This window comes from Orycteropus afer, unplaced genomic scaffold (genome assembly GCF_000298275.1).
Source record: "Orycteropus afer afer isolate SDZICR_OR568_19922 unplaced genomic scaffold, OryAfe1.0 scaffold00217, whole genome shotgun sequence".
Taxonomy (NCBI): Eukaryota; Metazoa; Chordata; class Mammalia; order Tubulidentata; family Orycteropodidae; genus Orycteropus; species Orycteropus afer.
Window position 1 is genome coordinate 3,602,791 of NW_006921804.1, and position 11,345 is coordinate 3,614,135.

The 11,345-nt window shown below is 44.9% G+C and overlaps 1 protein-coding gene and 1 non-coding gene across 2 annotated transcripts in view; one reads left to right on the plus strand and one right to left on the minus strand.

The window, feature by feature from the left end:
- Nucleotides 1–2,334: 2,334 nt before the first annotated feature.
- On the minus strand, nt 2,335–2,441 carry LOC122150739. The gene has a single exon (XR_006163826.1). It is a non-coding gene; the product is annotated as a U6 spliceosomal RNA (small nuclear RNA).
- Nucleotides 2,442–3,118: 677 nt separating this feature from the next.
- Nucleotides 3,119–11,345, plus strand: part of ADAR (adenosine deaminase RNA specific) — a 31,110-nt gene continuing 22,883 nt past the window's right edge. The window contains exons 1-2 of the mRNA XM_042782005.1: nt 3,119–3,133; nt 10,358–11,036. Of these exons, the coding sequence (XP_042637939.1) occupies nt 3,119–3,133; nt 10,358–11,036 (694 nt within the window). The remainder of the gene's footprint in view (nt 3,134–10,357; nt 11,037–11,345) is intronic.

Here is an 11,345-nt window from a genome sequence, read left to right on the forward strand (position 1 = left end):
ACCCTTCGTTTCCTTGAGGGTATATATGTGAATGTTCTGGCAAAGTTCGCTCTCTTGCTCTGTATCTTGCGTCAAATTTGTTATCATCTAACCCTCGGTTCTTGGGACTTGAGACAGCAGCCAGTCATCTGACCCCCTCAATTTGGGTTCACCAGCTCCTGCAACCATATGAATGAAGAGATTCCTCCAGGCCAACACCTGACCCATGGATTTGGGACTTGCCAGCGTCTACAACCACGTGAGCCATTTCATTGGCAGTTCGTGAGTTTTGTGAGACACTACAGTGAAATATGGAACCCTGAGACATGAGTGAGAATACTGAGAGGAGGAGAATGTTGAAGTTAGAGATGTTAGAGATGTTGGAGTGGTACAGTAGTTTGGCAAAGTTGGAAATTTGGGACATCTTAAACTCCATCTCATAGAGGCCAGCCTTGTGCTGATCCTTCTAAAAGAAATTATTTGAGCAGTTAGTAAGAGAGTAGATGGCATGAGAGGGCAGTGGAGATTGGTTGGTTGGTGGTAACTATGTAGATGGAATGAGAGGGCAGTGGAGATTGGTTGCTTGGTTGGTAATGGAGGATGTATAAGAGGGAGTGAAGAAAGAGTGTCAGCTGGAGATAATGCTGTGAAGGGCCTACCTTGTACACCTCATAGGCAGTAGGGCTAAAATTGAGATTAAGAACATGAAAATAAATTTCTTACAGTTAACTGGGAGAGCTGTTGACCTCTGGGATTGTTTACAGAAGTGTTTATAGAACTAGATATCATGAATAAACTAGGGGAGTTATTTAAACCTGATCATGAAATAAATTGCATTTTTTTCCCTCTAGATAACAAAAGTGGACCCTCTAACATGGAATTTGAATTAATTTAAACACTGGTTCTTTTTTCAAAGTAATAGTGTTACTAGGATGAATGTAGAATGGTGGTGAAGAATGGGCTTTCCTCAGTCAGACCTGGATGTAACAGCAACGTGGCTTAGGCATTACACAGCCCTCCATTTCCACATCTGTGACATAGGCATCATGTACCCTTGTAGAGCTGTTGTGACGATTATGTGAGATAATGTATATAATAAGGTACCTAACTCTTGCCTGGATGGATGAATGGTGGTGATCGCCTGAGATGGTTTTATAGTGTAGATCCTAAATTGTATGCTGCTGTCGTTACAATTTTTTTTTTAAGTTTTTATTGTGATTTGGGTGAAAGTTTAGAGAGCAAATTATCTATTCAACAATTTATACACATTCTGTTACATTGATTGCAATCCCCACAATGGAGCAGCACTGTTTTCACTTCCTCCCTGTTTACCCTTTCCATTTGTCTCCTTTCTTTCCTGTCCTTGCTTTCTGAGCTTTATTTTTGGGCACATGCTGCTCTTTTGGTTTCATGTGGTCAATTATTCTAAATAGTGCATTCCTCCTTGGTGTTGTTGTTCACTTTTAGGCCTGTCTGTTGTTTGGCTGAGAACTTATCTATAGGAAGGAGTTCAGTTCTAGACGTGGCCATGTCCCGGGGTTCCACCAGTCTCTATCGGAACTGTGTATCTGGTCTCTTTGTATGACTTAGAGTTTTATTCCACATTTTTCTTTCATTCTATCCAGAACCTTCAGTTGTGGTCCCAATAAGAGCAGGCCATAATGGTAGCCAAGGACTATATAGTTTTTCTGGTCTTAGGCTTGTGGATGCTGTGGTTTGCGTGGTTCTTTAATCCTTTGGACTAATTGTTTCTTTGAGTCTTTGACTTTCTTCAGTCTTCTTTACTCTGGACAGGGACAGACCAATAGTTACATCTTTTAAGCTTTTAAGATCCCAGTTGTTACTCAGTAAATAGGATGTAGAACATTGCCTTGTTGATTATGTTATGCCAGATGTCCCCCAAGACTGTAGTCCTAAATTCCCAAGTCCAGTGACTCATCCCCTCAAGGTATTTAATCATGACTAACAAGTTGTCATAACTTTGCCCCCTGTTTGCTCTACTATACATATAGATATATTTGCAGCACGTATAAATACACATGTAGCAGTTTCTCTGTCAAACCTATATAGACTTGTGAGTATAATCCCATTTGCCTTCCTGCCCCTGTTCAGTGTGTATGTCTAACTATGTATCCACACATAGCTTGTTATGACTGTTACTGCAGGATTGTGTATGTAATAGGATTTGCCTTTGTTGCCTTTAACTCTTGTGCTCCTGCCTGTGTCTTCCATTGCCTTGATGATTTTGTGCTGACCTCCCCCTTATTGTACATTGCCTTTCCCTTCACCCAAGAGAATAGGTATCTATTCCCCCTACCCCTTCCATCCCTGGTAACCACCAGAGAGTGTATCTTTAAAAATACGGAAAGCTTCATGAATTTCCCTGTCATCCTTGCGCAGGGGCGGTGCTAAATCTTTCTTCATGCTTCCAATTTTAGTATATGTGCTGCCCATGCAAGCACTGTTATCAGTGTCTTGCTACATTTTACTGGCTGGTATCTCTTGACAATGAGTTTGTAACATGCTAGGAATGTTAATAAATAGTTTACAACGGGGGCATTTAGTCATTGACGAGATGCCCCTCCCCCGCCCCCTTTCCACTTTAGAGTCGCATCATCACGTGAACGCCAGCACTGCCGAGGCCGGGCAGTCCAGCTTCTTGCTGTGTCTCCGGTGCTGAGGCTTCACTGCGTCTTTGTTTTCCGTTTGCTTCATCTCTTGTATTCCTGAGAGGGCCGTGTGAGGGGAATTAAGAGCTCAGTGGAGTTGTATTTATAGCTGTTTTCCTAAAGAAATAGTATGTTCCCCACTCTTACGCAAGAAAGGGATTAGATTTGTAATCAGTGTGAAACCAGACGGCTCATGTTAGATTTGCCTAACTCCTCCTCCTACTGGCCAAAGTTTCCAAAGGGGAAGTCTTTCTGAGGAAACGAAAGTGAAATTGTACTGGAGCCATTTTCAGAGTCGCGGCCCAGCTCGCAGGGCGGCCCCAGGGAGCTATTTCCTGTCCCGGTCCCCAGGAGCCCTTTGCTTGCGGGGAAACAGCAGTTAGGAGCCCGCAGGTTTACAAAGTTGAGTCCGGGGGAGGAGGGTTGTGCTGCCGGCCAACGGGCGGGCGAGAGATGCTTTGGGCAGCATGATGGACCCGAGGCAGGTGAGCTGGGGACAGGTGAACGGGTGGCTGGCCACATAGATCCGTGGGACCGCTTAGGACGGGGATACTGCCTCTGGAGCCTTGGACTGTTCTTACAACTTCACGTGAATATTTCGTTGCTGTTGAGAATGTGCACAGCAAAACCTACACGAATTCAACAGCTTCTGCATGTACAATTTGGTAACATTGATTACATTCTTCGGGTTGTGCCAACTTCACGTGAATTTTGTGCTGTAGTCCATGACATGTGTTATGTTTGCATGTTTCATTTTGTTCTTTTTCTTGCCAGGTAAAACTGCTGTTCTAGGAATTTGTACCATGCTAATTACTCTACTGCTTTGAGCAATGCATGGAGGAGCACTTGTGGGGAAAATGCATCCCCGCCTGAGTAGCAAGGCCTGATCCTTACAAGAAAGCAAATACCCCAGCTCCACCCCCACCCCCACCCCCACCCCGTCTGCTAGGTCCCTGTTGCTGCCCCCCCCTTTCTTTAGCCCCACTTGGATAACATTCTTTTACTTTGAGCAGCCCTCGCCTCCCCACCCTTTACACTTCCGGAAGTCTTTGGGGAAATTAAAAGTAGCCCTTCTTAACGTGTAGGAGAGGGTTTATAGCTTTATTCATTATCACAAAAAATTGGAAAAACCCAAGTGCCCTTCAACAACTGAGCTGATAAACCGTGATACAGCCATACAAAATGAAATATTGCTTAGCGATAAAATGGAACAAACTACTAGAATTGGCAACAACATAGATAAATCTTAAATGCAGCAGCTAAGCAAATGAAGCCACACTCAAAAGGCTACATACTGTATGAGTCCTTTTACTGTATCTAAATTATTCTGCAATTTTTAAAAAGCTGACTCACAGCAACCCCTCTGTGTTGAAGCAGAACTGTGCTCAACACAGTGGCTGATATTTTTGGAAGTAAATTGCGAGACATTTCTTTTGAGGTACCTCTAAGTGGACTTGAACCCCCAACCTTTTGGTTCACAGCCATGTGTGTGAACCATTTCTATTACCCAGGAGCTCCTTAAAAGGATTGGGGGGGAAAAAAAAGACTGATTGCCATTGAGTCGATTTCAACTCATAGTGACCCCCTTTGGGTTTCCGAGGCAATAAATCTTTACGGAAGTAGGTTGCCCGGTAAATTGAAGGAAAAGAATTTTTATTGCTAACCAGAAGGCTGGCGGTTCAAACCCACCAGCCACTCCTTGGAAGGAAGATTGGGTGATCTACTTCCGTAGAGACACCACCTTGGGAACCCAAGGAGGGGTCACTATGAATTGGAATTGACTCCATGGCTTTGAGTTTTTTTAAACCACTTGAAGTCTGTGTGGTAACCATTGTGGATCATCTCTTGATTCTAAATATATGAGACCAAACTAAAGTGAACACTGAATGTTAATATGGCTGTTACCTAGTTTGCATACTGGATGTGTGGGAAGAGTGACACTATTAGAAGATTTAGGAATGATCACCATGGGTTCCCCATTTTCTTATGCTTTAACTTCATTATTGTGTACCCAGATGGCTCTCAAGTGGTGGCTTGATTTGGCTTTTAAAAGGTGTTAGGGGATATAAAGAAAATAATTAATAACATCCTTCTTTCCCTCTAATTTTCCTAAAATAACCATTGTTAATAAGTTCATGTTGCCTTCCCTTCTTCCTTTTCTCTGTTCATTTTGAAACACACACACATCTATCCATGGATTCTTTCCTTTCCTTTAACAGAAAAAAAGGGATTATATACTTACTCTGCAACTTGCTGTTTCTGTTGTTCAGTTTACCATTCTATCATTCCTGAATTTCCTCCAGGTTAATACAAATACATCTAACACATTTTAGAAACTATGAGTACTCTTGCATAGCATGATTATATCATAATTTTTCAAGTCCTCTTCTATAGATGAATATTCAAGTTGTTCCAGGTTTTGGCTAAGTAGTACCAGTTTAAAGTTAGAAGGCATTTAGCTAGAAACTGCCTTTGTTGTTGTTAGGGGCTGTCAAGTTGATTTTTAACTTACAGTGACCCCATGTGTTACAGAGTAGAACTGCCCCATCAGGTTTTCTAGACTGTAATGTTTATAGGAGCAGTTGGTCAGATAGCCACTGTGCATTTGAACCACGAACCTTTGGGTGGCAGCCAAGTGCTTAAGCATTGGGCTACCAGGAGCCCCAGAAACTGACTTCAGATACTTTGAAACAATGTTTTTTCCCAACATCACTCAAAGAGTTCATCAGAAGACACCCCCCACACACACAGTCACAGTAATTAAGCTCTGTGAGCCAGCCACTCACTCTGTGCACACTTACAGCTCTGCCCTTCACAATATGGCAGTCAGGAGGTAGGTGGTGGTGCCGTTTACAACAAGAGAAGCAAGGAAAGATACGATTGCTTGTGTAGAGTATTGTTTTATGCAAAAAAAAACAAACCAAACTCACTGCCATCGAGTCATATCTGACTCAAAGCAACCCTTCCTTGGGTTTCCGAGGCAGTATCACTACAGAAGTAGATTGCCCAACCTTTCTTCTGAGGAGTGGCTGGTGGGTTTGAACCACTGGCCTTCTGGTTAGCAGTCAAGTGCCTTAGGCACTATGCCACTGGAGCTCCCATTGTTTCATGCAGTCACTAATTAAACAAATGTCGGCTAAGGATCAGCTTTGTGCCAGGTGCTCTCTCAGGTGCTGAGGATGCAAAGGTGATGGAAGCATAGTCCTTTCCCCCAGGGAGCTCTCTGTGGCATCGACTACAATCCCCCATCTAAGGACCAATATTTTAGTCACCTTCCAGATACACTGTAATCTGTGTGTTCCATGATTTAAAATTTTATGTTATCTCTAGGAGCTATGATAAAAGATAAGTAGATTATTGTTGTTCTTCTTGTTGTTAATATGCCGTGGAGTCGGACTGACTCACAGCAACCCCTCCTTGGGTTTCCGAGACAATATCACTACGGAAGTAGATCACCCAACCTTCCTTCCGAGGAGTGGCTGGTGGGTTTGAACCGCCAGCCTTCTGGTTAGCAGTCAAGTATATTAAGTGGTTTAACAGGGACTGAGTGGGAAGCGTTCAAGAAGAGGAACTCCCGTAGGGTAGGATCAGTGGGAGTCAGAAGTGTGAAAATGGTGACATTTCAGATCTTTAAAGAAAGGGTCAGAGTTGTGATTGGTGGTAGCAGCACTGGATTAGAATGTAGAGGGTTGGAAAGATTAGAGACTGGTGTAGTCGCCCAGGTGAGAGCTAATGAGGGGCTGGAAGTGGAGAAAGACACAGGTAAGAGACATTACAGGAGTGGTAGACAAGACAGGACTAGACAACTACCTGATTAGATGGAGACAAGGGAAGAAGGCAGGCAGGCTGGTGGCAAAGATGACTCAGGTTTTAGCCTTAGTAAGTAGGAGGAGAACATGCCATTAACAGAGTTAAGATCAGAAGTGAGAGAGAGCGCTAGGTTTGAAAATGATGAATTTGGTCCAAAATATGTGGGGATGGAGGTAATGGCAGGATATCTTTAGTGGACAGGTAGTCCAAGCATTTGGGAATTCAGCTGTTAAGCTTAAGTGCAAGGTGGTGACTGGAGGTAATAGATCTGAGTTTGAGTTATTGCTTAAGAGGGCTGCTTTAGGTTGGGGAAGTGGGTCAAATATAAAGGAAGAAGCCCTTAGACAAAACCTTGGGGCCTAATTGTATGTAAAACATAAAGAAAAGGCACAGAAGCAGACAGAAGGAAAAATAGGTAAGAGGAGACCTTTGCTGCTGTGTCACCAAGCCCTGGGAAGAGAATTTTCAGAGGGCTCAATCCACAGTCAGCCAATGAATATTTATTGAACTGAATTGATCACCAAAGGGCAGTGAGGTCAAGAGGAGGCATTGGTATGGGCATTCTTAGCATGAGTCAGTGTCATTCTCCAGCACCATTTAGAAGCCTTGGGACAGGGAAAGAGGATAGTGGTGGGCCTTGGGTGGAGAAGGGAACTGACCATGAGATCCAGGCATGGTGAGGAGGTGCATGAAGCTAGAATGGGAAAGAATTAGGACTGGCTTACTGGCAGCTACAGTGGGGTCATGTGAAGAGCAGGTTCCATGGGTAAGGAGTAGAAGCAGTAGAAATAGGGAAATTGCCGTCAGAAAAGAGCACAATCCAAACCAGCCCACCACCTCTTTTTGTAACTAGAGTTTTATTAGACCACAGCTACATCCAATTATTTTCATATTGTCTGTGGCTGCTGACAGAGTTATCTGGCCCTTCGTGGAACAAGTTTACTGACCCTTGGAAAAGAGTTTCAGAGTTTGAGATGGTGATGGTGGCCTGTTGTTAGGTGCCATCGAGTAGATTTTGACTCCTAGCAACCCCATGTGACAGAGTACAACTGCCTCATAGAGTTTTCTAGGCTGTGATCTTTACAGGAAGGAGCCCTGTTGGTGCAGTGGTTAAGTACTCAGCTGCTAAACAAAAGATCAGTGGTTTTGAACCCAGCTACTCTGCAGGAAAAAGATGTAGCAGTCTGCTTCTAAAGATTACAGCTTTGGAAGTCCTGTGGGGAAATTCTACTCTGTCCTATAGGGTCTCTAAAGTCAGAATCTACTCAGCATCAATGAGTTTGGTTTCTTAGTTTTGAGATCTTTACGGGAGTGGATTACCAAGTCTTTCTCCTGCAGAGGTGCTGCATGGGTTTGAACTGCCAGCCTTTCCATTGGCAACAGAGTGCTTAATTGTTGCACCACCAGGGCTCCAGGTAGTGGCCTAGTAATAGATTGAAAGGAGTGAGTAGCTGAATCAGCCAACTGTGTGGATAAAGGGCATTAGGTTAGAGGTTAAGAACACTATGGCTGGAATAGGAGCTCTGGTAGCATAGTGCCTAAGGCATTTGACTGCTAAACCAGAAGCCTGGGAGTTCAAACCCACCAGCCACTCCCCGGAAGGAAGGTTGGGCAATCTACTTCCATAGTGATACTGCCTCAGAAACCCAAGGAGGGGTCGCTATGAGTCAGATCAACTCGACAGCAGTGTGATAGCTGGAATACCATGAAACCAAGACTGCAAAAATCCCTTAATTGTGGCAGGGCATGTGGGGCAGTAGAAGGCTGAGGAGAGATGCCAAAGAAAGGGACCTTCAGGTCCTTGTAGCTCTCAGAAGAACCAGGTGAAGGGACGTAAGCTGAGGAAATGTTGCTGTATGTTGCCCACCCCTCAAATTTGAGAGCTCCAGGGAAAGGAAAGCAAGGTGTTTACTGAAGGCCCCCACCCACTTTTACCATCCTCCATTGGTGGCACCTGAGAGAGAGTGAGTACTGCTTTATATATGAGAGGATGAGGCACAGGTCACATGTGCCCAGTGTTTCGGTAAATGTGGGGCAACTTGTGAGAATATGGGGTGACTTGGAAAGACATGTGAAAGAGGAGCTATTTGGTGGTAATTGGGGAGCCAGAAGGGGACTGTGCTAGGAGAAAAAAGATCCCAGATTCAAACATATTCTGTAGAAACCCTTTGATTAAGCCTTAGACATGACAAAGACAATCATCCAGGATGAGGGAAACTATCGACATGTGCAAGGTACAGAAACCTGATGGGGTCCACTGAGTCATACTGTGGTGTTTATTATATTTGACAGAGCACAGGAAGTCATCACAAGATCGTGATTGGTTGCAGGCCAGTTGATCGCTGTCTAGGAGGGACTACAAAAGCAGGGAAAGGACCAGCATTAGGATACATACACAGTTGAAGCTTTAACAGAGTTACAGGATTGGTTCTGGGCTTGACCACCTGGCTATGTGGTGGTCAGGGCTACAAGACAATACTAGGATCCCAGCCTTTCATTTAAATTAGATAACATGCAACAGTTTTCAGTAAATCATTAAGGACACACTCAGGCAGCTTCTCTAGTTCTTTGTATAAGCATAATCTGTTTTCAACCACACTCTTCTTGAGGGCAGACACCAAACCAAATGGTATCTGAAACTTAGGTCAAAACTCTAAATGGAGTTAGTGCTCCCACTATGGATTATTAAAAAAAAAACACCACCAAACTCACTGCCATTGAGTCGATTCCAACTCATAGCTACCCTCTTTGGGTTTCTGAGGCAGTAAATCTTTACAGAAGTAGATTGCCTGGTCTTCCTTCCACAGAGTGGCTGCTGGGTTTGAACTGCCAACCTTCTGGTTAGCAGTCAGGTACCTTAGGCACTACACCACCAGAGCTCCTTACTATAGACTATATGGAGCTCTGGTGGTGTAGTGCCTAAGGCATTTGACTGCTAACCAGAAGGCTGGCGGTTAAAACCCACCAGCCACTCCTCGGAAGGAAGATTGGGCAATCCCTCCACAAACCTAGTGCTTCAGAATAATTTAAGCTCCAAAACAGGACTGAGATGGCAAGGAGTAGACAGAGCCTGCCAGCTCCACACATCCATCCAGGTGACCTTGGTGTTTGGGTAAACAAGCTCGAGTACCATATTGAAGAGTGAAGACAATGTGCCTTTTTCATAAAGAAACTCTCCAGCTCTCCTAAAGCCAAATTCTGACCCTTCAGGGATGGCAGTGGTGAGCAGAGGAATCGGTGAAGTACCTTTCTTTGTCACAACCATGGAGGACTGGGGTTTGATTTCATGAAATCAGTTTAAGTATTTTCTATTTTGTCATAGTCATCCAGGTGATAGATTATAGAGACGTGGGCATTGTGCCATACGAGCCTGACTCAGGTCGGAGGGGTGAGCTTGTCCATCCTGTGTTCCCCTAACTCCCTGGGAATAACCAGGCGATCCTGTTTTTGTTTATTTGTTAAAACAAGATAACATTTATTTGTTTGGTTTTCTGACTTTAAAAAGATAAATTGTTGATGAGTGGGAAGGCTCATTCTCACCTCCCTAAAATTTTGTCCAGGGGAGAGGAATAAGTTAGGTTGCTGGAGAGGCTATGCTGTGGTATAAGAACCCCTGTGTCCTACTGGAAGCTCTGTGTTTTGGGGAGGTATTTTCACTGAGTACCTGTGTTTTAGCGTCCATTCTCCCTGCCTTACCTTTACCCTCTGTTCCCCTCTGTTTTCCCTTCGGCAGGCCTCCTAGGCAGTCCTTAGGAGGTAGGCAGGCACCCAGCTCTCTCACTCTTCGCAGCCCTTAGGAGTCGCATGCAGCTCCTCCAGGCAGGGGAGGGAAGAGGCAGACACCCAGGCCCACCACTGCAGGCCTTGTTCACTTTCTTTTCCGTCTCCTTGTTCTGCAGGGGTGTTCCCTCAAAAGATACCCACCCCCTCCAGTTCAAGGCTATGAGCACCGCCAGCTCGGACACCAGCATCCAGGTCCAGGATCTTATCCCAACAGTTTCCAACTCCGGCAAATAGAGTTTCTCAAGGGGCGGCTCCCAGAAGTGCCCCTGACTAAACAGCAGACACAGTCACCACCACTGTTCCTCCCTGGACTCCAGCCAAGGTTTCCAGAACCACGTGCCAGAGACAGGCAACTGGAGATCTGGAATATCCCCAGGGGCGTGCCTGTCAGAAATCAGGGGGTCCAGAGAGGGTTCCAGCATCCTTTGCCATGGATTCGGCCATGGAGGGGTGTTGATCGGCTTGCCTCACGTTTCCAGGAACTGAATATCAACCAAAATCAGGAACAAAGGATCTTAAAGCTCTTGGAGGAGCTTGGGGAAGGGGAGACCACCACAGTGTATGATCTGACTAGAAAACTTGGAACCCCAAAGAAGGAAATTAATCGCATTTTATATTCTCTGGAAAAGAAGGGTAAGCTACATCGAGAGGCAGGAACACCACCCTTGTGGAAAATTGCAGTCTCAGTTCAGGCCGGGGATCAGCACAGCAAAGCTGTAAGACAAGACAATCATAGCCAAGAAGCCCCAAAGTTAGATTCCAGTTTGGAAACTGTGGATAGAAACCCCATATTGGGTTTGGGAGCCAAAGACAGAAATCCCACATCTGACTTGGAAACTGAAGGCAGAAACCCCACATCGGGCTGGGAAGCTGAAGGCAGAAACCCCACATCTGACTTGGAAGCTGAAGGCAGAAACCCCACATCTGACTTGGAAGGTGAAGGCAGAAACCCCACATCTGACTTGGAAACTGAAGTCAGAAACCCCACATCGGGCTTGGAAACTGAAGTCAGAAACCCCACATCTGACTTGGAAACTGAAGTCAGAAACCCCACATTGGGCTTGGAAGGTGAAGGCAGAAACCCCACATCTGACTTGGAAACTG